Below are 26,353 nucleotides of genomic sequence, written 5' to 3' on the forward strand. Positions count from 1 at the left end.
AACTATAAAAATAACCCAGTAGAAATAATTAGTACACTTACTTATAAGGATAGAGAAATACTGAGAAAACCCAGGAATTTATGATCTAATACACAATAACAATACTCTGGAAGTATAAGTGCCTATAAAAGAAAAGTTATTTTTACAGACATTGCAAGGTCATTTTCACTATCAGCGTAGAGGAAAGGGGCCTTAGTATAAATAAAGCCTAATGTCTTCCCAAGCAGTTCTCCAGCACATCCAGATTATTTCATGTGCCTGAGCTCATTTACATTACTTACACTGTTTTCTTTCTACAAAACCCTCTGCTTGAAATGAAAATGCATTTACCTAAACGGCATTTCACTCTAACCAAGAGACTCATAAGGTTCAAGCAGGTTTCCACAACTAGTATCCCTGTTTTCCAGAGTTGTGCTGCATTGCCATTGCTGACTGAACAGCTGAAATCCTGTGAAAATTCCGCCACCTCTAACAGTCTACACTGGACAGACATTTTTCCTTTCTTAATCTGTGGATTGTCACCCATCCTTTCCTGAAGCATGTACACAGCTTTGATGACAACCTACTCATATGAGTAAATAAAGCATTTTTATACCAAGTAGACTGCAGACCCTCAGATCTCACTCTTCTATTCTGAAATGTTCTCATCTCAAGAAGAAAATTAACAGAAACCTATTGTATTTCTGAATTTTTCTGCTTAATTCTGTGGGGTTTTGGTTTGTTAGTTTTGCTTTTTTTCTTTTTGGTTGCTTGATTTTTGTTTTATTTTTTGTAAATTGTGTTGACATTTAGTCTTTTAAATACTGGCAGCATTTCCTTCTACAGCAGTGGAATCACCACTTAAAACATCACACTGAATCTGGTCTTTGATTATTTTACTACTGTACATATCTGCTATTTCTTGCAGAATCACTCCCAGTTGGCAGAATGACTAAGAAAAGCAGTAGGATGGCATTTAAAAGTAGTTTTCTGACATCAAATAAAAAAATCCAAATGACACCCATGAACTAATGAGCACTAGGTCTTTTGTTCAGGTATTTTGGCAGAATCTCATGAGGATGCTGCACTGATGCTGCATTGAACAGGGCCATTAAGTATTATTTCTCTCTGCAGATACAAGAGTATCATAAATGAAGATAAGTTGTTGGGTAATTAGACATGATACACGCTGCAGCAGCTTCCTAGACTCCAATAAGCTAGTCCGTTGCCAGAGAAGTTCCCTTGAGTTCTCAAGGGGAGGGGACAACCTGCTGCAAATCCCCAGCATTTCCCTCTATCCATTCAAAATGCCTAGCTCTTTTTTTCTTGCTGGTTGCTCCAAGCACATTCAGTTGTTCAGGAGTCAGCACATGTAGCTCAAATCTCATGTTTCATCAGCACTTTGCATTGCACCACTGCTCTCTGCTTCTCTCACTTTTTTTCCTTGCAATGCTTTACCCTCTCTACAGTTTCACTAATAATGTCCAGCTTGCGCCCTGTGTACCTGCTGCCTACATGGTTACGAGGAGCTTCTCACACAGCACTGGGTGTGAAATACCCCAAACAACCTGCAAGGCCTGTTATATTCACATACATGCTTGACCAAAGTCCTTTTCCTCTTTGATCTCTAGATGAGAAAAATCTTCTAGCCACCAAGTTACTAACTCAAAGGGAAGATCTAATCTGAAAACCTCTAGATTCTCTTTCTACCTTAAAAAAACAAAACACCTTCCCCACCCTTAACCCCCTTTCCAGCCTCACCGCATCCTCCCCCTCTGTAACAAACCATGCTGGGCGCTTACAGACACTCTCTGTGCTCTGGAGCTGGCAAATCCCCTTCTGTTCTACTTTTCTCATTCCATTTTCCATGGCTGAATGCTCTAGGAAGGACCATACAGGCTCTTTCGTTCTGTGAAATACCTGACACAACTTTGGAAGCTGCTAGAACAAATACTGATCCTTCCCATTTATTGCTGTGCAGCAGCCACAGCAATCTGCTCTTACAATGCATGCGTGCCCGTCTTCTATGTTTACAGCAGTAAAATAACAATACCCAAATCAGTATTTTTACTTTTTCATCTCTTGTTTTCCTTTTCTCCATTGTATTCTGCTTTTTTCTCTTAGTATCACACAGTTTGAAAATGACCAGTGCTAAATGTACAGGAAAAGAACTTAATTGCTTTTATTACAGCTATGAAGCATTTACACCTTTTATGGCATCAATTTCTGTAGGAAAAAAAGCACGCCATTTCATAAACACAAGCATAATTTTATCCATGTGATGACTGCTTTATGATTTCCTTATTATAATACCTGGTGAAAGGCTAAGTTGTTTTTCCAGGACTGTGACGGTCAGTACATGAGGTTAATGCCGTCTGTCCAGGGGGTGTTTCACATTAAACTCAGTATTGATATACACAGGGATTTTTGATTCAGCTGATGAATAAATAAAAGCAGCCAGATGGCAAGCAGACAAAAAAAGTCTGCTTTTGTCTCGGGTGCATTAAGAACACCCAAGTCCCTGCACTCTGCCTATTTCTTTTTCTCAAAACACACACACACAAAAAAATTATCTAATAAATCCCTAAATACATTGATGAGATGTAGATGTATAAAAATATTTAAGTCTAGTAACTGGCCTTTTAAATTCAAATAGAATTTTTGCGAGAAACACCATAAACCCCCATTTTCATAGTTAAGATGATGATACATATTTGAACCTAGCATACAATTGCTCTTCATTTTTTATAGGTTTCACGTGCTGCTTTTTCCAAGCCTACCTTAAGAATAAGTCTGACAAAAAAATGGCACAAACTCTCCTCTGACCGGTCAACCTTCAAGGTCTTTCCCGAGAGTACCAGCAGATGGCGCACTACTCCCAGCTTTAATAAAAGGAGCTGCGTGCTGAGTACAACCGTCGGGACTTCGGTAAGTCAAAGAAATAAGATTTTTCTCGCAAATTTTTAAAATATCTTATTAGTAAGTTAAAAAAAGACACGTCTTAATTTTTTCTAAGGATAACACAGGGGATTAAACTTTATCATGGATGCAATAAAGAAATGCACAAATTAGCACAGGTTTGCTAATCAACTACCGGGAAGGACTTAAGATGCGTTTTAAAGGCAGGTACAGGTACATATCACGGAATACACACTCAAATGCCTCCCTCCAGTTCCAAGTATATAATAAAACATTATGTGAGTGGAAATCAGGTGTGGTGACAGGTATCTGAAATGTAATTAGAACAAATACTACCCATTAATCTAAACAATGTAAGTTGTCATGCAGGCCCTTTATTTCTACGAAAGTAAGTATTGCTTCTTTGGGGTGCTGCATTAATGTTTCCAGGATGACATATGCTTCCATCAGAAACATCCCTGACTGTCTGCTTTTTTATAAAGATCTGATGGCACTTTCAATCAAAAACATATGCTGAGGGAAGAAATTTTGTTTCAAAATCGGCAGATAATACAATTATAAATGTAGAATATCATTGTATTTACCCTGCTGCAACTGCTAGTATAATGTATTTTGATCTAGTTAAACAGGCTTCACAGAGAGAAAAATACAGATGACAAGAAGCTGAAGAACTCGGAACCACAACTTCCTTCCAGTAAAGCCTTCTTTCATTTCTTCAAGCTCTTAAGCAATTCTGTATTTTCTAAGCTTCTGCAAAGGACACACACCTTGAACTGGAAACGAACATTGCCCAACCAGTGACACACACTGGTTTCTTTCTGCTTAGATAATTGCTTTAAATATAACCTAGATTGAACAAATTATGATGGTTTTTCAGGCAGCCTAGCTGCTTGGACTTGCCACAGAGCAAAGGTCAAGGCGTATCACAGAAAATTTTGAAGTGAGCAACTCCCTGCATATCAGAAGTTAAAGGGCCATGTGCAGTAAGCTGTAAATGAAGGTATGTTTCTGATACGCTCACTTGTAGATAACTATGCAAGATAGCACATTATGTTAGATCTATTAACTGTCTTTGTAAAGCAGCAATAAAAGCAGAATATTATTCTTCCACACTCAGACTAACTATATTTGAGGTTGGTCTGGAGGAAGGATTGAGGTAGTCCTTAATTTTAGCTGTCAGAGCTGAAGAGAAGCAGCTCACAGAGCAGAAGCAGTAACAAAATTAAATCCTACTAACAGGCCCACCAACTGCTATGGCTAAGTCAGGGTATTAATACTGCAGGTTTTGTTTTGGTTTTTCCTTTGCCTTTTTTTTTTTTTTTTTTTTTTAAGAGTTCATACTTTGTTGATGATACCAGGTGTGTTTGTGTACAAAAGAGGCAGGAGGGAAGAAAAACAGATAAAGCTAGATCATGTGGGTACTGCAGATAGCAACTGCAAAATATTAGAATCCATTGCATTACCATGCTGCTAACTATGGAGCACAGTAATATTTCTGGACCAAATTGTGGTGGTCACAAACGAAGTCAATATGGATTGCAGCATTAGTTCATCTGTTGTGCAGTTCAACTAGGATGTCTGATAACTGGTTTTACAGTCTTTCTCTTAAGGTACGTTTTACCTTTCTAGCCCACAGCGCACGCATTCATTACTGATGCTAAAGGAAAAAAGAAAATTATTGGAGTGTTGCCTCCATCTCCCTTCTTTGCTGGGTTGTTACATTGTCTTTCATCTGTTTAGTGAAGAAAAGTCCAATAGGCAAAAATGTTCTCTTAGCTTCTGATTTTTGTAACTCTGATTACACATTACTTCAACAAATGTTCACCTCCAGCTACAGTAATAGCTTTGTGCTTTAGTATTTCTTATTGAGGAATGCATGACACATCTGTGGCACAGCCAAACAAACAACTGTGAGGATTTCTAAAAATACAGAAGGTCAGACACTTTGGTTCTTTATTGAGTGAATTCATCTATGACTTCAGTGGCAATTTTGTTTATTTAAAGCACGTGCCCGCAGAGGGTCTGTATCTTTGTCCTTTACATCTACCAAGAAGTGATACACTGAACACATACCACAAAAAGAAATTTCCATGCATCAACCTGTTTTGCATACTACAAAAGCTTCCTCTTTGAACTAATACACATACAGGAACTTTAGCAAAGACATGCCTGATTCTTAGATGTGTATATTTCTCTTAAGAGGTGAGAAAATTTTCAAAAAACATGTACTGTACACATACACAACCACTACAAGTTTTGTTATATTAATTCCATGCCTCCCTGAAATCAGTATGAAAACATTCCCATAACTTCAAACTTCAATTTTATTTTTTTTTTCCTTTACATTTACTTTGTACCACATAGTCTTGTAACATTAAAATTGTGGCTATGAGTTTGGCAATGAGGTAATGAACAGAACTGCAAGTCATTGTGACTAGGAGTCTGCCGTGTTTTGGTGCTTTTGGGAGTAAGGTGGATACTGCAGCCTTTAAGCCAAATTCTGTTTCCTGACCATAGCATGTTTCATTCAAAGCACTTCACAAGAGGAAAAATTAACACAGTAAAGGCAGCATAATGCTAACATATAATTTAATACTTCTAACGATAGTAATTAAAAAAAATATTCAGGCTTTACTAAATTACAGTACAAGTCATACACCAGGAGAGAGATGCATCATTCAATTAAACTTTCTTAACAGCTTTAATAGAAAAACAGCTTTCCCTTTGTTTTGATGTAGTGAATCAGTGATTTATTACAAGTAAATGACTTTGCTTTTCTTTGGCAAACTGATAAGATTTTCCTGTTACTACCAGGGATTACAACTAATCTGTATTTTCTGTATTTACTTCCTTGTTCATGCAGCAACATCATCAAGTCTCATAAAAAGTGGTGTTTATTAGTTACCTGCCTACTGCAAACACATTTACTTCAATTAAAGAAATGACACAAAACAGGAAATCAAGAGTGAGAAAATTTTGCTAAAGTTGAAAGCTTAAACACATATATTCCCACTTCAGAAGTTTTTCAAACTTGTGTGGCTTTCTGACCTCTCAGCTAATCTGTTTGCATCCACAGCTACTCCCATTTGCCCTCTATACTCTTAACACAATGTAATAGTGTTGAAATAAACTGCGTGTGTTAATACATCATGTTGACCCTACATGAATTTTGCAATTAAAAATCCACATATTCTACAATACTGAAACAGGAAGACAAAGAACCCAGCTTTTCACAAACGCTGTGCTGTTAGCAATCCGTGTAACAACTCAGCGGGAGATAAGGTGGGTGTTCCTTGCTTGCACCTCACAACATGCCATCAGTTCTTTCCAAAGATGAAATACTGTTCTGTGCAAAAGGCCAACGAAGCACCCAAGCCCACAGTCACTACCAGTCCACCTCTGATCTACCAGAATGGATTTGTCTCATACTAAATACCATACAAAAGAGTAAAATGATAGAAAGTTGCTTGAAAACCAAAGACTCTAGGAACAGCTGTAACCATAAAGTAGGATGGCTGGCAGCTCTGCCTTGTCTCAATCATGTTCCTCCAGGCAATGCCGGCTGGATTGCTGCAGAGCTCTGGTCCCCAAGGTTTATTTTTGGTGCTGTAGCTTATTAACTTTTCCTCCTGAGTCTGTAGATCCTCAGTTTGCCACCATCTGTAACAGTGTCTGAGCAGAATTCCTGCTCACTTCAGCAGGGAATTCTACCTTAAAAATCAATTGCTGTGATAAAGTCATAAGTTTAAGAGCTACGATCTCCTGTTCCCTGCTTCAGCTTCAGTACTGACTTGGGGTCAGTGAAGTCAGAAGTCTGGCTGAGTGAGGGCTAGGTGAGTTTGAACGTAAAGAATTTATGTTTTCCAATTTACTCAAAATGAAAAAGAAAGTACACAAATTAAAAGGCTGCTTTACAGCTGTTGCCTGGGCTGCCACTATCACGGTCTGCAAGGCTACCGAAATCCTGGTGGTTCATAGTGTTTAGGATTAGAAACTGCCACACCACTTCAAGTTTGGATTTCTAGAACATGAACAAGTTATTCTGCCATTTTCTTGTACGGAAACAGCCAGATGAATCAGAATTCAGTAACAGAACTGTGCTTACTCAAAGCAAGAGGTACTTTGATAGAAATGGGTAAGGAACAGTAAGTCTCCCATAATATTATGAGCAGACATGGCCTTTATTTTTCTGCAGTAGCATGACTAAGGGACAGCTCTCAGTGGAGGGGACCCTACCTACCAACACAACATTAATAAGTTAACAAATGTGAAGAAAAACTACAAACGTTTTTATGCACGTATATTAAAAGACAATGCATGCATGCTTATATATATGACCTGCATTTCTATTTCATTTTTTTCAAAATGGAAAGACAATTCTTAAGTATTTGCTACTATTTATGCATTGCTGAAAATCTACAGACTTCTGCTTGAAGAGTTTACAGACCACGCATCCTTACTGTCATTAGTAATGCTCCTCTTACTGTTTTTGTTTCAAATATCCCTATGGTGCTTTTATTACAATATCATCAGCATAAATAAAGCAGAACAGAGCAGGGGAGAGGGAGAAGGAACATTACAAGCAGGGCCTTTTTTGCTTAATTTCCGAGTTTAAACCACCAGCCTAATTATAGTCTGATGTACTCATTTTACATGTGTAACTTCCTAGAACACACTGCAGATGTACTAATAAAGAGTAGTAACGGTAGAAATAAAGTAGGCCAAGAAAATGTTAAGTTTTTATGATGTGTTTGTTTTGGTGGGTGAGACAGAAAGGCAGAGATTTGGCAAGAAGGAAAGATGTGTCAGCAAGGGAATGACAGAAGGAGTCGCAGTAGAAAATAGGGAGGAGGGTGTGGAAGGCAGGCAGCGAGTAATACCAGCCTAGAGTAGCCCGGATCCAGTGTTTCATGTTGGAGAGACTGATTTTTCTACTGCTTGACAGCTGGTAAAACTGGAAGCACATTTACCTGAATTTTAACAGACAAGCGCAAGCATGTTTTAAACCTTATAGAAACAAGGTCACAAAGACGATTAGCTTTTTCTTAAAATATGTTGCACCGTGAAGCCTGAATTATTTCTACCGAACACTTTTTAGGGAAAATTACACGTGGTCAAATCTTGGCCAAGCGCAGCAGCAACGGTACGGTCACCCAGGACGGGCGCACACCTCCAAGCCCAGCCTCAAGGCTGAACTGTGGCGGGAGGCCCAGCACCACAGGGGCCGGACTCTGGCCCTTGCTGTCACCGCCGCTGTGCCCTGCCGCTTCACCGGGCACCACAAACCTGCCCGCCGCAGCTGGGACACCAGCCGGGAGGCCACCAGCACCCCAGGGCGCGCAGGCAGGCCGAGGGGCAGGGCCCTGCTCTGAGCAGGGGGTGCCCAGCACCACCGCAGCGGGAGGGCCGCGGCCCCAGCACCTGCCTCACACGCTGGGCTGAACCTTGGAAAGCTTAAATGAAGAGAAAAACTAAACCCACATCAAACCATGCCAAACTTTTTTTGTGCACGCTCCCACTGCTAACGTTTTGTTTTGTTTTGTTTTGGGTTGTTTTTTTTTTTTTTAATTACTTTTCTAGACTGGCAGCATCAGCCAGCACACGGCCTGTATCCTGAAGTCGGGACAAACGATTCCCAGGACTGTCACCAACACAGCCCCGCGCCAGTTAAAGCCCTGCCACCCCCTGCCGCCCCACTTACGGTTTCTCACAGCTCTGTTGTTTGTGGCAGAGACAAGCCCCGCGCCTCGCACGGCGCTGAGCACCGCGGCAGTATGCGGCCTCACGGGCTCTGCTCCCCCAAGCACGCACCGGGCGCCCGGGCACGACACAGGGCCAGGGCGGGGGGTCGTTCTGCCTGTCCCTGCCGCCCGGCCAGAGCCGGCCCCGCCGCCCGCGGCACCCACCGGGTCACCGGGCCGTCCCACGAAGCCTGCGGTGGCCAGCGGGGCTCGCCCTGCCCGGCTCCCGGGGCGAGAGGCCTCCGTCTCCGCGCAGCGGTGCCCCGGGGGAAGATGGAGGCGCCGGGGAAGCCCCCGGCCCCGGGCGGGCAAGGTCTCCGGGCCGGCACAGCCCTTCGCTGGCCTGGCTGTGACAGGCCCCGGGCCCTCTGGTCGTGCGAGGGGCCCTGGGGGGCACAGCGTGTCCCCCTGCGGGAGGGCGCTGCGGCCCCGCGGGCAGCTCTGCCCCGAGGGTGAATGTAAGAAGCTGAAGGAGGGCAGGTTTCGGTCAGATCTGGGGGAGAAATGCCTCACCGTGAGGGTGGCGAGGCGCTGGCCCAGGCTGCCCAGAGCAGCTGTGGATGCCCCATCCCTGGCAGTGCCCAAGGCCAGGCTGGATGGGGCTGGGAGCAACCTGGGCTGGTGGGAGGGGTCCCTGCCCGTGGCGGGGGGGTGGAACTAGATGGTATTTAAGGTCCCTTCCAACCCAAACCATTCTATGAACAAGGTTGTCTAAAAGCTGATTAAATCAAAAGCCTTTGGCCATCAGGCCAAGACACAGCACAGCAGGGCTGGCAGAGCCCCCCGGAGCGTGCCCCTGCGGCAGCGATCCTTGCCCAGGGCGGGTGCCCGGGAAGGGCTCTGCACCAGGTGGCCATGCACTCTTTGGACCTCCTCTGAGGGCTGCAATTAAGTTTTATGATGGGAGATAGCTTTCAGCAAACAACGTGCCCGCTCTCTGTTCACATCAGCGCCTGCAGGTCAATAGTTACTCAGCCCAGCTGCAGTGCCCCGCACCTACTTCCTTGCCAACACTTTTTGTATTTCCATTTCAGTTACACCTTTAGGTGATCTCCTTATCTTGTGCGCTCCCCGTACGGCTGCGATGTGCTGCACCTCAAAGACTTTGGCCAGTGAATCAGAACCGTGCTGAACAGCATGGTCGTGTTTGTTTAATCTGAAAGCTTTTTTGGGAAGCATCCAGCACCAAGTATCAGCCAGATCCAGTGAATCGTTCCCATTACTTGTGTTTGTTTTCCACAGCTAGTCCTAGGGACAACAACCCTCTGCACCGAGACAGATGACAACTGCACGATGAACAATTTCCTTTACTGACTGCATCAAGCATCCCTGCAAGTTACTATTTTCTACAGAAACCACAGGTGCCGGTGAAGTAACTAGACTAACACTTAGTAACTATACTATAGCATCTTGTGGCAGATAAATGCAGAGGTAGGGGACATCAGACAGAGAAATGCTGACACCAGGGCTATCATGCAAAGAAAACCAAATGAAAAAAATCAGCAGAGCTCTTGGATAAACCGTGACGACACCACATCTACAGTTCAGGCCTTTAAATGCTATTGTAATAACAAAAATTAGTAATTAAAGAAGTAATCTTCTACTGTTCTGCCAGAAAGCTATTTACAAATTACTTAACAGCCACCTGCAGTTAGAAAAGCATGATGATGATTTATTTCTAATTGTGATTAGAACCATTAAAAAACATTTCCAATGGTTTCTAATCTGTATTTGAAAATCTAACAAACCAGTAAGCATTTTAATTAAACCCTGTAATTAATAGGAAATTGTTGGAAATGATACAGTTCCATGGAAAAGTACTACACAGGGTGAGCAATGATAGCGATTGTTTAAAAAAACCCCCAACAAAACAACAAAACCCCCAAGAACAGAATGCAGTAGGCGACAAAATGGAGACAACAGAATGGAGAGAAGGAAGAAAGTTGTTAAATTATTTCAATGGCCGCTAAATGATTCATGGAATAAAAAGTCACAGGTTTGCACAAGACAGGACATGGAAATCTTACCGTTCTCATAAAAGTTAGCTCATAAAATTCAGCCCATTACATTTTTAATGTCTTAACTCTGATGTTTGTAGTACAAGGAGTTAAATTTGTGTATTACTTTATAGATTTATGTCAAGTAGTTGGAGGTGGGGAGATACAGTAATTGCTCTTGGTGTGCTCTACTTACAAGAAAAAAAACTCCTTATCTATGCAGGAGACTATTTTTTAGGGACAGCCTGAGAACACACAAACTTGTCCCAAGAACTTTCACAATAATCTCCATCTTTCTGAAGTGCAGAAAAAAATTTTGATTTCTCACATTATGTGAAAACTCTCCCCACAGATCTCTATTAAAAATAAAAAGAAAAAAAGAAGAAAGAGCAGCTAACAAAGCAAAACATTCTATTACCTTTGCTATTATGCTTCAGGACAAGATGAAAGAAGCAACAACCCATGACTGATGGCAGTCACACTGCTTAATGCACTACTGGAAGACACCACTGAAAAGTAGTTAAGTACAAAAACCACATAAAAATGACTTACACTTATTTCCCCAACACTGACAGATACTTAAGTCATAGTATTTACAGACCATATAAGCGATTTAGTGAAGAACAAACTCATTTAATTCATGCATCAACTCAGAGCACAGCACTTTGTTCTACTTGATACAGTCCCGTAAAAATACAGACATACAGAATATATACTTTTTTACGGAAATTACAGAAAATATTTTGAAATATTCTCTATTAAAATACTTCAAACTTGTATTCCTCAGAGGACTAGATTTTTAAACTTGTATTCCTCAGAGGACTAGATTTTTGTGGTTATATGCTGTCCAATCATCTTGTAATGTCATTCCTTAAAATGAAAGCTAAGAAAATATTCTGAAGCCCTGTAGTTTCTCTTGATCTAAAACATAAATGCTGCTGAGTCATGCTTACTTGATAAACAGATATTTTTATCATGCACCTGCACACAAGTATGTGATAAAATAACACTTCAGCCTTTACTTTTTCTCAGCAGAAATAAGTCTGAAGAAAACCTAAAGTTATGAAGCCAAACTACCTTAAACTTCAGAAGACAGCTTTACTAACTTCAGTTTTGTCTTTCTTGCAGCAGAGTGACCTAAAGCACTTCCCTATTACTCACTATGGGGACTTTTTTCCAAGTAGCAGTTGTTTCACTTTTGCTTTCTTTCTCACAGAAAGTAATATATATTCTGAACATCCCCTGTAAAAGAAACTGTGTAACATACTGTAAAACTGCTTGGAAGGGAACACATACAGAAAATATCCACAGAAGAACTGTTCTACGACTGGATGCATATATTGTCTCATTAATTTACTGGGGGTCTGCCCATCACACTCCTTCCCCGGCCAACCCATAACAGACAGATGCTTAAAGAGGAACTGTCTCTTCATAGAATCTTTCCTAATTTTAACGTTACTTTCTCTTTGTTAAGGCAGATGTCCTTAATAGCACGTATCTAGAAATGTTTAAAAATATTGTGCCATACATTTGAGCTTGCACATGGGCTACCTTGGATGAAAAGAAGAAATTAACATTATGTAATTAGTTTTGGGTAATGCAAGTTTCCTATGACATTCTAAGTTTAAAATACGAAAAATATTTAAATACAACAGAAATTATCTCATTTCCAATTCCCTTTTAGCCATGCTTCATTCTTATGTTCTAATCCTGCAGTCTCAAATACACCCTTAAGTAACCCACTGGACTCCTTAGAGCGTTCCAGCAAGTGCATGTGTAAGCTTTAAGTAGAAAATTAATTTTTACTTAAACTGTCATCACATCCAACATAGAAAACTAATGGAAGTATACTTTTATGCTCACGTATGTTGTCATACAGACATCCTCTGACTATGATGACTTTTTGGTCTGCATACAGCATTGAAATACAATACAGAGCAGAAGCAGACCAGCAATCCCAATTTAGAAGGGCATTTAGGTAATCTCCATTTATGGAATTTACATGGAGTGTTGTGAAAATTTTAAATATATTTTATTAAAAATATATAAAGTTACAAAATTAATGTTTTTTGAGAAAACAAAACGTGACAAAAAGTGTGAAAATGTGAGGGCTTTTTCCATCTATAATTACCATCTGAATATTCAACATTTGACATCAAATGCCTACTGAAAAATGATTACTTGAGACAAAGTTTTGGACTATGCGGATGTTGTATGCCAACTTCTAGAGCAACATGAAACTCCTCATCCAGAGTCCAAAAAATGTAGGGAGACCCTAAAAATGTAGCAGAAGCATTTCCGCACACTGATTTCAGTAGTCAAGTTTGTGCAGAAGTGATTCCACTAGATTCGTAGGGTACCTTTTTGAGGCAACAGAAACTTGTCACTTCATAAGCTTTCTGACATGTTCCAGCTCTTCTATCGGTTCCCATTTCTGATGGATTGTTAATAGCTGGAAGAAATTAAACAGAAAATACAAAAGAAATTAGCAAAACCTGAGCATTTGATCCACTCTCCCCATCCCATCACATATCAACTTATGGTTGAAGAAGGATTTCTAGTAGCTTTAAATCTTCATTTCAGAAGTAAGCAAAAATAACAACTGATAACATATTTAATCATTTGTTGAACAAAATCACTTGGATATTAAATAAATAATAATGCCAAATAATTTTATTTTTCCTTATCCTAGATGCTTTAGTAAACTAGGATTATTTTTTTTCAGGCTGCAGTACTCAAAACCATTCTTAGTCCATTTTATCATTCAGGAACAAGGCAAGGGTAAACAGCATTTCCACTGTTACCAATGGAATTGAGTAAACGGATGTTGGGGGCAGCATATCAACCAGAAATACACCATAAATTCAGGTTCAGACCTAGAATGTAACAGCTGAATCCCCATCATTACGTAACACAGGGAAGATACATATGTCACGAATTAAGCAGTTAGTTCTACTTTTAAATACGGCAGCTTTACATTTGTTTCCTCATTAATATTTTGGTAGCTGTTACGCCTTTAAATAAAGTTATTAATTGTGTTGGAGATATATGCTATTTATACCGACTATATTATTTGTGCAAATTACCTTCTGAGGCTTGGTAGGATTGACAGTTTCCCATGGTTCTGGATTGCCACTCTTGTTAATGCTTTAAGAGAAGACAAAGCAAAGCAGGCATTGTGTTTTGGGGTGCGACCTTGCACATGTTTTTCTTATATGAGCAGTCTATTGTTGGCAAAACTATTCATGTAAGCAGTTCCCTCAAATACAGGTTGACAGATTTGGGCATTTCATTTTAAAATTCTGCGCAGGAATCAATGATGCCTTGCTTTATTTGAGGCTTCCAAAGCACCAAACAAGCCAGCATTGTTCAAGTATACATAACGTGTTACCGTACGGGAAGTAAGCTGTAACATCAGAACTGAATAAAGCCACAGAAAAAGTAAGGGGATTCTTACCCTGACAGCTAAAATACCTATTCCAATAACTTTAAATAAAAAAAAAATAATCCCCAAAGCTTAAACAGTGTAGGACTTAGCTCCAATTATTAGCCAAGCCATTAAAATACCAAGCTATTCTAAGTTCATATTTTCAAATGCTGTTCTTTATATACAAGGCAATAGCCTGTCTGCAACACATCTGCATGTCATTTACCTATCTGAATATTCGAAATTCTTCCTAAAAACATGTAAAAATCTATTATATCTAAAGCAAAGAAAAAATACAGTTAGCAAGTCAAAAGTTTGGAAATAATTTGGACTATGCTCCAAACCAATTAATTTCTCCAGTATTTACAAACTGCAGGTATCTTAGGCATTAGTAGTACTCCGGAACATCCACATGGAGGTGGTTGTTTTTTTCTGGGGTGCAAACACAATGGTCAAATACCTCCATGAGCAAAAAAAGCTTTGGGTAAACGCCGAGCAGCGTGTCTTTTGCTTACATCACATCGGATTTGCTGAATAGCGAGTAGACAGAGAAAGAGAGCGCCCCGACTGCCGCGAAGGACACCACTCCAACCAGGGGGATGAGCTGGAAGACACAGAACAGGAGCTGAGCTGGTACCCGGCTGCAGAGCCCCCCCGGGGCCGCGGGGGTGACAGGGCACCGAGAAGCGGGCACCTGCGGCGGCATCACCTCTGCCGCGGCTCACGCCACCGCGGGTCCCTGCGCGGATGTCCCCTTCCCACTGCCACCACTCCCTCCCCAAAGCGCCCGCTAGGAAGTGGCGACCCCCTCGCCCAAGGGGGTGACCCCAGCACCAGCGCCTCTGGCCAACTCACTTCTTTCTTGGCTTTCAGGATCTGGAAGAAGCTCGAGTTCATCCTGCTGAGGCTGCGGACCTGGAACAAACGGTTCAGCCCAGGACCGGGACCGGGCGGGCGGCGTTACCTGGCGGGGCAGGACGGGCAGCGCTGCGGACGGCCACCGGCCACTGCCCTCCCCGCCTTATATGCACCCCGCGGCGGCCGTAGGCGCTGCCTGCTCCCCTGCTGGCGTAGGCGGCGCGCCCGCCCCTGCCCCCGGCCCGCGCCCGCCCGGCAGGGCGCCCCTCAGCGGCCGCCTCGGGGAGCCGCCCGCGGGCCAGCAGCGCCCCCTTGCGGCCAGCGCCGGGCAAGCGCCGGGGAGCGCCCGGCGGGCGGCCGGGCTCGGCGGCTGGTGCGCGCTGCCCGCAGCTCCTCCGCTCCCCGTTACTGCGGGCCGTGGACCTCGCTCCTCAGCTCCTCCTTCGTCCCCTTGCTTGTCCCCTTCTCCAGGTATACCGCGGCACAGGCGAGCCCTGGCCCACCTCTTTCAGAGCTCAGCAAGGGGCATCTAGTGGCCCAAACAGGTCGCCCGATGGCACTCGGGTTCCCTCCGCCCTACGGTGTTACACAGCTCCTATCGCTTCCCGATAGCCCCGTCAGAAAAACTCCTACCTGGGGCAGGCTGGAGGTACGTGGTGCCAGCAGGCTGCATGTTGGCCATCAACAACGATGCTCAACTACGCAATGGGGGACCCTGGAGCATCACAGCTGGTTTCTGCCCCATTCTCCTCTTTGCTGTTCCTCTAACAGTTACCTCTGCCTTTGCAATCCCTGCCTGTAGGTCTGTTTCTCCCTTTCCCTCTGGCCCCCCACGGCAGCAGGGAGAGGAAGGAGAAGGTTCCCCTGACTCGGCTGCCTCCCTGTAGCAAGGGACAGACACACACACCAGTGCACCGTTAGCTCGGGTGGTCCTAGGGGGTGAGTACAGAAGGTGAGCAGCATTATCTCTGAAACAACGAGCTGGCAGTATTTTGCTGTCCCCACAGCTTTCAGGTCTGGTAATTTTCAAGCAACACTCTCAAACACTGGAAAGCAAAACAGGAAGTTACCGTGAGGTTTTTCGTAGTTTATCTCCAGCTTTTCTCTGCTGAGAAACCTTTGGGCAAATTCACTGGCACTGGCCTACTCGTTGCCAGCAATAAAGCAGCAGGACAGTCCTTCCTTAGGAAAAGGTGATCAAAGCCACCAAGCTGTAGGACAGTCATTTATGTGTGTCCTAAGTTACAAGGGCTTCTACTACTCCCCTTTACCCTGCGCAGTTGCTAACTGCCTTGGAACTTCCTTTCGTGATCCATCTCCCTGTAAACCACACTGCAGCACAGGCCCTAGCATCCCTGTTATGAGAAAGAAATAGTCGTTAATGGGTTTATAACTGAAGAACCTCAGCTGAAATTAGAAACTATCTTTGACAGTAGAGTTACTCAATTCACAAGCATCTTCATGGGGAAAAAGAATAACTAAAAACTTCCTACCTTGGTAAGTTAAAATGCACACTTACATACATGTAGTAACAATTTCCTTTGATGTATCTGTGTATTCTAGAAGATGACCTTCAGAAATATATTGACAAAGAACGGTGGGGAAAAGAATTCTGCAGAAACTGTTATAAAGCAAACTCCCTTCTCTAAGGAAGAAATTAGACTTACTTAGTATTTTCTTATTTAGTCCAAATGCTTGTACAGTAAGCATTAACATCTAAAATTACTCCCAAAAAAATCAGACTCCCAAACTTACAAGGTATTAAGCACTGACCACCTTTTCACTGCCTCTGTATTTTAGAAGCTGCTTCTAAGAAAGTAAGCCTGTAAACATGCACATATAAAACCTTACGTTTTATATACCATGAGACTTACCTCCTTCTATTTAACATTCTAAAAGCTTCTCTTTTTTTAAAATATTCACTGTCTTTTGGAGATTTCACAATACATTTTAAATTAAATATTCTTATCATGCCAGTGTTTGTACCGAAAAGTAGGGAATCTACAGTAAAGCTAAGCTGTTCCACAGTGCTTTATCCAAGTATCTCAGTTACTTGTTTCATCAGATGCAAACCTAGCCAAAACAAACAAGATTTGAATTTATTCTCCATTATTGAAATCACAGATTTTTCACAAGTGAAGTTTTACTGTATTTCATATACACTGAAAACTACAGTAAGTACAGTATGAAAAAGCAGGAAACATGTAAACTGTTGCAAAATCTTTGTAATGTATTTAAAAATACCTATGCTACATCACTCCTTTTTGATTCCAGAGGCTAATTCTTGATTATAAAATTTTTCATAAAATTCCAAGTCTTTTATGTTTAAGGATGGTTTTACAGTCTTCCGTGATTTTACGAAATGCTCATGTTTTACAGCAGTTGCTTCAAGTCCATTCTCTTGCAATGCCAATAAAGCAGCCTTTAAAAGAAAAAAAACAACACACCAAAACCAGAACAAAACCAACTTGAAGTGCTTATCGTGTTTTAAGTTGCAAAGAAGTTATTATAAGTATTCTAAAATACTTTACATGAAACAATTTTAGGTAAAGCACATGAATACAGCATTGTATAATTTACAGTTATTTAACAATAGATAATTGAGTAAGATGAGTGTAACTTTTTCATTTGCTTTTTTGTCTGGGTTAAACAATATATCCTTGATCACATATATCTGGATTTTCTTCCTAGTCTTCTCTCTTTTACATAATTTACCTCAAATACTTAAGATTTCTCCTCTCAGTTTTTTTCTCTCTAGCCTTGAGAGCACATGCCAATTTCAGCTAAAGATGCTGCAGTTGCTTGCAAAGCACAGAATACCATTTATCTGGATGTGAGCCTGAGTTAGAAAGGGCCACATGAAACAAAGGGTAGTACAGTTCCTTAAGTTCAAGTCAATGATCACAGAAAGTATTTATTCTTATCTGGCCTCTTTATTTAAAGAGTTCACCCTTGTTCAGTTCTTCTGTTTTACTCAATTATCTTTATTTTTCATTAGAAACTGTGAAAGAAACCATATTACAGGTGGCTTGGTAACATCTATGAGTTAGCTCTCTTTTTTTCATTGAAGGGTTTCATTTACAGTTTATTTCACAGATTAACTGTGAATATTTCTTACCTCCTTGCACAAATTTTCAATATCTGCTCCAGAGAAGAGGTCTGTCATGGCTGCCACATCTTGTAATGACACATCATTATCTAATGGCATTTTTTCTGTGCAGATTTTCAAAATGGAAAGCCTTCCCTGTGAGTTGGTGCATATTATACAAGAAAAAGAAGCCAAACAAACCAATAATTAATTCCTCTCCAAAGCAGTACCACATTTGAAATTAGAACTAAGGAAAATCCCCAAAAGTACCAAAACCAAACTGACATGTTTTTGGTGAAAGAGTGAATACAATGCTATTAATGGAGATGATACTTATATGGTTCTATTCAAGTCTGTTATTTGCAGTTACTCATTACTTCATGAAAACATAGTATTTTAGACTGAAGAGTTCATATTTGGCCTGCTTTGGGTCAACTCCTTTTTTTTGGGAAGCTCAGAGCAAGTGGCTACACTACTCTTGGGAACAGGGCACAAGAATGATTTGAAGCAAGAATAGACACCTTGTTACAATACTTCCTAAACTGCAGCTTGATGTTGTCCAGAATTATTCAGGATTTTGGCTATTTTCTATTTGCAACAGTGTAACTACATACACCACTTAAAATGTTACTGGTGTTTAAATTACAGATGTAATTATTCCCTTTTAAACTTCTCCTTTGTACCTTAAGTTTAGTGACTGATCTTCAGTGAATCATCCATCAACTGTTAAATACTTTATTAGGAATATGCCACCTTTGCTCTTAAAGTATGCTGGCAATTAATATCTCTCCATTTAAAGTCACATATGATTTTGTAATACATCACCTTCAGATCTGGAGGTGGAATATAGATCACTTTGTCTAGCCTTCCAGGACGCAGTAAGGCATCATCCAACATATCTGGTCTATTTGTTGCAGCAACTACCATGAAATCTTTGTTCAAAGTTTCCTGAAACTCTAGCTGAGTAAGAAATGATATAAACAAATTAGTGCAACATGGTTAAGATATTAATTATCTTTCGATAACATCTAACTACTCATGAGAAAAGGGGAAGAGCAAAAAGGTGATGTATCTTTTCATGCCGTTATTTTCCTTTCAATATTAATATTTTTTATTGAGGTAAAAAAATCTTGGTGCAGGCCAGATTAGAGGACAAGGAAGAAGTAGAGTTAGTATCTGCCTTGATGATAAACACAGACTTTTCTTTGGCCAGACTGTAAGACCTTTTATATGCAAAAATTCAGTATCCTACAATGCTGAAACCATTGCCTTTCTATTTTCCCCCAAAGATTATCATGTCACAAAGACAGAAATTTAAATATAGAAAAGCTAGATATTAAATGTCATGAACAATTCACTGAAAAGCCCAGCTGCAACTTTTTTGTTTAAAAAAAGTAACTGATCATAACTGTAGTGTTTTTGTATAAAGTACGTACGAGAAAGCACTGCAAATAAAGCACTTTAAAAAGTAAGTTCAGGAATGAACCTGTATAATAGTAAAAATTAGCACAATTCATCTAAAAAATTACCTTTATGTCAAGCAAGAAGATTCTTGTGACAGAAGATGAACACCAACTAGTAATGCTCATTAGCCTGCGTGGGTATTGCATTCAAAATAAGTCTCATTGAGGAACAGTGTATATAAGAACATTAGCAGCCTATATACAGTATTTTCTAGAAAACAGAAATCATGACAGAGTAGAAGATCTTGCATATTTTTAAGCTTGAGATAAGTATAAAAAGTGTGAATGCAACAACTAAAATTTCTGGAACAACTGGATAGAATTTATCGTTCTTCCTATATGGAAGAGGGGACATAAATACCTTTCTTTCCTCATCGCTTTGTTCTTGACATTGACCCTCAAGCTGTAGTTTGCTTCCTCTTCTTTCTGTGACTTTCAGTCCAATACCATCCAACTCATTGAGAAGAACAGAAAGAACCCGCTCTGAGACACCATGGCCAGTTCTGCAGTGTGACCGAGATCCCACAATAGAATCAATCTCATCTAGGAATACTATTGCTGGAGTATTTGCTCTTGCTTGGCGAAAAACCTTTTTTATAAAAGAAATATTAATAATGTAAAAATGTTAATACATATATTCTATCAAGTAAGGTGAAGATACCTATTTACATATACTCTGTATTTTACTCACTTAACTTTAAAGATACATTAATACAGATTCAAAAGACCTGTTCTGGCTTATGTTTACTATAGGCTAATTCTACTTCTTATTTAAATTCTTAACTGAAAACAAAAGGGTAGAACTACTTTCAAAGTTTAAAATTGGAATAATTTTAGGGCTAGATTCTCAGTTTATATAAATGCAAACCTGTAAACCATTTCTATTTAATAATCAGATGACAGCTTTAACTATCATTTTTTCAAAAAGAAAATGTAGGCCTAGCTAACATTTTACAAATATCAAGCAAAAATACACTATAGACCTTACACAAATTAAGAACTGTACCTGAGCCAGTATCTTCTCTGAATCTCCAACATAAGGTGAGAAAAGGTCAGCACCACTTACAGAGAGAAAGGAACAGTGACAGCTTGTGGCCACAGCCTTCACCAGCGTGGTTTTGGCACACCCTGATGGCCCATAGAGAAGAATACCCTTTGGATGAGACAGGCCCATCCTAGCAAACGCCTGAGGAAATTTCATAGGCCACTCAATACTCTGTCAATACATAAAAAAGGGATGAAATTCTTCGTTAGTAATAAAACTAGAGTTCATAGGCAGTCAATAAAATTGCTGAGCACATTATTTCCTCTCCTTGGTATAAACACTCATTTCAAATCAGAGAATATTAATTTGGTCTTTCTTCATATAATGCTCCCCCCTTCCTAAAGTTTCCTCTCCATCTCAAATGGAAAAAAAGGCAGTACTTGAAAGATGACACGCATGAGCCACCTCCAGCTGCAAATTCAAGAATGGACAAATTATCTGGCTGTAAGAAGTGTTTTTCAACTACTAAAAAGCATGCTTATTTCCCATGATATTACATTTGGTAGTGATATCTTGTGACTGGAAGAATTCTCACTCATACACATTGTAATAAGTTATTACACTATAAGGAAAGATGTTTAAGATGCAATTTATAATCAGGTAATTTGCAAGAAAATTCATTTCCATATTGTAACATACAGAATACCTCTGAGGACATGGTTATTTGAAACCAGCTGTTTATCTAAATTTGTTTTATATGTTACCTGTTTTAACTTTAATTTCACATCTTCGAGACCGCCAATCTGCTCCCACATGACAGGTTTACACTCTGTTAGTCCAACTGCACTTCGAAAAGAGGACGGTTGAATTTTTTTAAAAGCTTCTTGGAAATTCACCATATTAACCACAGTTTCGGTCAAATCCTGAAGAAACCCAGATAAAGCTTATTAACAATATTTTTATGTACTAACTTAGAACGCTGCATTAGTGTGCAAAATACTTCACAAAAGGTGAAATGCAACTAATAAAGAAGCAAATTCCTGCCCTAACAAGCTTAAGCACTGTCGATACAAAGATGTAACACAAACAGAGATTAATATTTTAGAGAAAACTGCCGTTTTTTTCCCTAAATTATGGTTCCATTAGACAGTGATCTGCTAAATGAAATGGTTGCTAGTTTCAGGGTTACCACACACACCGAATCCTAAAATCTCTTGAATACAAATAAAAATATTCTAACATCCATTTTCACTACATACTGGAGAAAGTAAGGCTTTCTCAAATAGGCTAGAAAATACAATTAAACTACAGATGCCGTAACAGAACTAAGGTGTATTTTACAAAGGCACTTCCCATTCTCAAGGGAAATAGGCTGTCTACTTATTATTTTCATTTGTCCATCTATTTCTTTCCGGGATACCAGGCTTAAATTATTTTGTTTATCATATTCAGTATTTGTAAGGTATCTGGAGGAGATGGAAGTTCTAGAAACATCACGCTCTCTTTTTCTATCTCTGAGTGAATACAGAGGGTTCTACTATTCTTGGAGATGCTCTGACTCTGGAAATTTTGCAAATACGGCTTCAAATTTCTGCTCGGCTGTTCCAGATGAAAAACCACAGCAAACATATCTCACAATTCTTGTAAAAGTCAGAATATTAAGTCAGAATATTAAGAAATAGCTATTCTAGCCATGGAATTAGAGAATTGCCAAGAAGTTTAACTTCTGCACACTGGGCAGTTGTATACCTTGTGTCTAAAACAAGGTTATATCCAGCCATACAACCCAAATGATAATAGTTATTATCACTAGCAGTTATCTATTTACCTGTCAACCTAAACTTTAATTTGAAGTTATTATTAAAAAAGTAAAATTTTAAATTGTTGATACTTCAGACAAAAGCTTTTGTGGACATTAGAGTTTAGTTTGCCAAAAAAGATGAGAATCTCTGCTTTGCACAATCCTAAAAAGATAAGGACAAGGATAAAAACTCGCAGCAAAGTTTTTCACCCAGAAAGGAGAAAACAGTCTTTGCAGGTGAGAACTGAAAGGCCTAACAAAATGGCATATTTACAATTGTAACACACCTGGTGTTTTTCAGTATTTTATTGTGACTTCTTCAGTATGTTGAGCTCTTCAAGTAAAGCCATGTGTTAATGGAGAAAGGGTAGTACATATATTAATGACATTTATCTTGACTAATTTGCAGCCATACCGAAGAGCTGTGGAACACAGCCTGCATAGCAGCTTCTCTGCAGAGTGCTGTCAGGTCAGCTCCAACATACCCAGTTGTCATTTCTGCCAGTTTAACCAAATCAACGTCTGTAGACACCGGCATACTAGATGTAAGCAACTGCAGGATGGATCTTCTTTGCGTAAGTGTTGGGGTCCCAATAACAACCTACACCAAATATAATAAACAAAAATTTAAAGCAGATATTTTGCTATATTCCTCTTATAAGCCTATGCAAGCAACTTTGTCTCTGCTTTATACTGCTTACTGAAGATTCATACATACTTACACTGCACCTAAAGACTTTTACAAGAAAGTATTACCAGCAATACACAAATGACAAATATTTTAAATACCCTTCATTTACACTTAACTGTCCAAGTGAGCAGTGTTTGTATAAACAGTTGTTCATAACACACTGTCGGCTAGTGTCCAGCAAGTCCTGTTTTAAGGCAAACTTAACATAACACTTGCATCTCAAGGACTGAATTAGATTCATCCAATAGAAAAAATTAATCAGATAAACATTCATACATTATTAAAAACCTGGTAAAATACTGCCAGGAAATGTATCTCAACAATCTATAAATCGTAGAAAATAAAGCAAATTGTAATTGTGAAAGCATTAAAGGAATTAAAGACTAAAATGGATGACTCTCGAGTGCATTTAGCCAGTAAAATAAACAATACAAGTAAAAGCATTTTTGCATTGCATAACTAGATGTGTTCCTCCTTCTTCTGACCATTTGGCTAACAGAAGTTTTCCAGAGTAGACCTAGCCTCTGTTACTGAAATCTGAAGTTTTGAGACAACAGGTTACTATTTTCTCTGTCACAATAAACTTTTACGGAAAGATTATCAATAAGATATATTAAATGATTTTAAGTCTGTAATACTAAATATCTGTAAGCAAAAAAACCCCCTCAAGAACAGGTCCATATCTTTATGATAAAGAAGCACAAAGACTCTTATCCATTTTCAAGTATTTGAAGCTCTTGTTTTCCACAGGAAAACATGTTCTCTACCTTACCCAAGCTGCAGCAAACTAAAGAAACAAGACATGTGTCAAGCCTGTAGAGCCCCACTATGAAACATGACTAGTAGACACAAAAAAAAAAAACCAAATTACTTTATTAACTGCCCCCTGCTCCACCTCAACAACGAAAGAAAAAAGAGAGCACATCAGCAACCAGGTTTCTCACCTCTCTGTCAAATCTGCCGGGTCTTCTCAGCGCCGGGTCTAAGGCATCAGGCCTGTTCGTTGCTGCGATGACGACCATCTTACCCTCACTGCCTACACCATCCAGCAGCGTCAGCAACTGAGCGACCACGCGATCCTCGGGAGCATTGCTCGAGCTTCCTCGCCTCGGGCAGATGGAGTCAACTTCGTCGATGAAGAGAACAGTTGGGCCTTCGTGTGACATCTCTCTGCCCTTTTCAAAGACTCTTCGCAAATTCTCTTCACCTTCTCCTGGCCTGGAGCCATAGAGGGCCGGGCCATTGATGCAAACCAGATACACTCCCAGTTCTTTCGCCACTGCCTTTACCATGAGGGTTTTCCCTACGCCTGGGGGCCCTATTAGCAGCACTCCGTTGGGGACAGAAAGCCCTAGCTTCTTAAAAGTCTTTGGAAAGCGGAAAGGCAGCTCTATCATTTCTTTCAAAGACTTCCCCACGTCATCCAGCCCTGCAATGGAAACTTTGGCAGTGTCTTCTGATAAATGTCTGTACCACTCAAGAGTGACCACCTCCTTGATTTTTATGCTTGTTTGGGAGGTTACCAGGCCAGCTTCATCCATCAAAGGCTCTGCAGACAGGATTTCAATATACACCACGGGATTTTCGAGATTTGGGGCAACAGTAACAACATAAAGAGGTGAAACATAAACATTTCTTAGCAGTTCTCTGATCGTCTCCTGCAACACTGCTCTGGGAATCGACTTCTTCAGCGCAGAGCTCCTGAGGACCACTTTCACAGCCGCCTTTTCCAGCCGGCGACAGGCCAGCGGCCTCAGCTGGCCCAGGCTCAGCCTCAGGCCCCTGAGGTCCCCGGCGGCCACCCCCGCCGTGCTGCAGGCCAGGTCCACCTGCAGGTACCCGTCCGCCAAATCGTGCCTGGGCCAGGCCGTGCACAGGCAGCAGCCGGTGGGCAGCGCCACCCGCAGCGGGGCGCCCAGCCCGGCGCCCAGGGAGGAGAGGGCGGCAGGGCCCATCCTGCACCTCTGGGTGCCTTCATCGCCCGGGTCCAGCGGCAGCAGCTTTAAGACTGCCGCCTCCATCGCGGACCTGCGCGGCGCTCCCTCCGCCGGAGAGTGCGGCGGCTCCACCCCGCTCCGCTCCGCTGTGCGCGGCCCCGGGCAGCCCCTTACTCACCGCGCCGCGCCCCCCCCCGCTCCGCCAGCCCCGGCCCCCTCGCCGGGCCGGGCCGGGCCGCTCCCGCGCTGCGCCGCGCTGACAGGCGGCCCTGGCGCCCCCCGCGCGTGCGCCACAGTGGAGCACGCGCGCTCGGCGGGGCGGGGCGGGGCCTTCCCTCACGCTCCCGCCTCAGCGCTGGTGAGGCCGTCCCCGTCCGAGCGGCTGTCAGGCGGCGGTCCGTGCGGCGAGCTCGCCGCTACCCAGCTGTAAGCTCGCTCTCTCGACTTCTTCTGTCCTCTTCAACAGACGGAATGGATTCACCCCTTTCTTCGTTACCGCTCGGGTTGTTCTCCAGAGAGCTGGGCTTGGCGGGGCTCGCCGCCTCCCTCACTTCGCCTCTTCTCTCAGCGCCACCCGCTTGTCGAGTTTGCGCTTCTTAAGCATGTTCCCAAAAGTTGGGCTTCCCCTTTCTCGTGTCTCCTGTCAGTGCTTCCCTGGACTCAGCACCTTTTTCACTGGCAGTTGGGATTGAGTCAACTGTAGGTGCCAGTTAAGAAAAACGAGTAGGGAACCACCCAACTGACATGAGGACCAGCTGTTAAAAGTCATTAGGACACAGACAGCTATTCAACAATTGTTAAAACTGTAGTAGGATGTTGCTCTGACAAATGCTCCATCAGCGTTTAAGAAATATCAATTGTATAACAATTTTGGTCCGCTGCCTTCTTAAATTGTGCAGTACTTTTATAAAAACCTGTCAGAAGAAGCATTGTGGGATACAAGATAAATGGTGAGCTGTAAAATTTAGTATGTGCATAATTTTATTTTTGTAAGTAGCTTCATTGTAAGTAAAGTTGTGCATGTCCTGAACACATGCAGACTTCATTTGAGACTACGTATGTAGAATTGGGATCTCAGATATACGTTACTAGTCAGGTGTAGTTATGGCCACAGAAAACCCAGAAGGGTGATTTACACCATGAATATGAACTGTCCAGTAGGTATTTTGAAAGCCTCTGGAGGGGAAGCATAAGGAAATCTTATTGATTTGAGTGTCCTGCTTAATCATATTCCTTATTGAACGAAGGGCTGTAAGCAAAATATTTTAGTAAGGTGTGTGAACAACAGCAGGCAGTGTTAGCAGAGCCAGTTTAGCTGATTTTAAATGCTGAGTAGGAATTCAGAAGAAAGGCATAGGGCTGAGGAGTATGCAAACCACCATGCCTTTTCTTGTGCGAGAGGGCCTATGTTCTATTTCCTTTCAATTAATGACCAGATTTTCTCCTTTCAGTGTTTATTTTCTGTTC

General features: G+C 41.3%; 3 protein-coding genes across 5 annotated transcripts in view; all 3 read right to left on the reverse strand.

Moving 5' to 3' along the window:
* BLOC1S6 (biogenesis of lysosomal organelles complex 1 subunit 6) overlaps positions 1-11,124 on the reverse strand; it is a 39,682-nt gene extending 28,558 nt beyond the window's left edge. Inside the window, exon 1 of the mRNA XM_040600974.1 lies at positions 11,055-11,124. Coding sequence (XP_040456908.1) covers positions 11,055-11,100 — 46 coding nt within the window. The 5' untranslated portion in view covers positions 11,101-11,124. The remainder of the gene's footprint in view (positions 1-11,054) is intronic.
* Positions 10,293-15,125, reverse strand: C7H15orf48 (chromosome 7 C15orf48 homolog). Of its 3 annotated transcripts, XR_005828907.1 has the most exons (6): positions 14,919-15,125; positions 14,579-14,667; positions 13,723-13,783; positions 12,997-13,088; positions 11,055-11,145; positions 10,293-10,459 (listed from the first exon to the last, which is right to left on the reverse strand). XR_005828907.1 is itself a non-coding variant. In XM_040600977.1 (5 exons), the coding sequence occupies exons 1-4, from the start codon at positions 14,958-14,960 to the stop codon at positions 13,020-13,022; spliced, it is 261 nt and encodes an 86-aa protein (XP_040456911.1). In that variant the 5' UTR covers positions 14,961-15,125; the 3' UTR covers positions 10,293-11,145; positions 12,997-13,019. The 3 variants fall into 3 exon arrangements, 2 of the variants coding, with proteins under 2 accessions (XP_040456911.1, XP_040456910.1); XM_040600977.1 differs by having other exon boundaries at positions 10,293-11,145; XM_040600976.1 differs by lacking the exons at positions 10,293-10,459; positions 11,055-11,145 and having other exon boundaries at positions 11,249-13,088; positions 14,919-15,123.
* A 2,008-nt stretch (positions 15,126-17,133) lies between these two features.
* SPATA5L1 (spermatogenesis associated 5 like 1) lies at positions 17,134-25,103 on the reverse strand. Its single transcript, XM_040600967.1, has 8 exons — positions 23,894-25,103; positions 22,674-22,859; positions 21,222-21,380; positions 20,479-20,688; positions 19,834-20,061; positions 18,835-18,969; positions 18,040-18,165; positions 17,134-17,343 (listed from the first exon to the last, which is right to left on the reverse strand). The coding sequence occupies exons 1-8, from the start codon at positions 24,968-24,970 to the stop codon at positions 17,176-17,178; spliced, it is 2,289 nt and encodes a 762-aa protein (XP_040456901.1). The 5' UTR covers positions 24,971-25,103; the 3' UTR covers positions 17,134-17,175.
* Positions 25,104-26,353: the final 1,250 nt, after the last annotated feature.

This window comes from Falco naumanni, chromosome 7, assembly GCF_017639655.2.
Source record: "Falco naumanni isolate bFalNau1 chromosome 7, bFalNau1.pat, whole genome shotgun sequence".
Lineage (NCBI taxonomy): Eukaryota > Metazoa > Chordata > Aves > Falconiformes > Falconidae > Falco > Falco naumanni.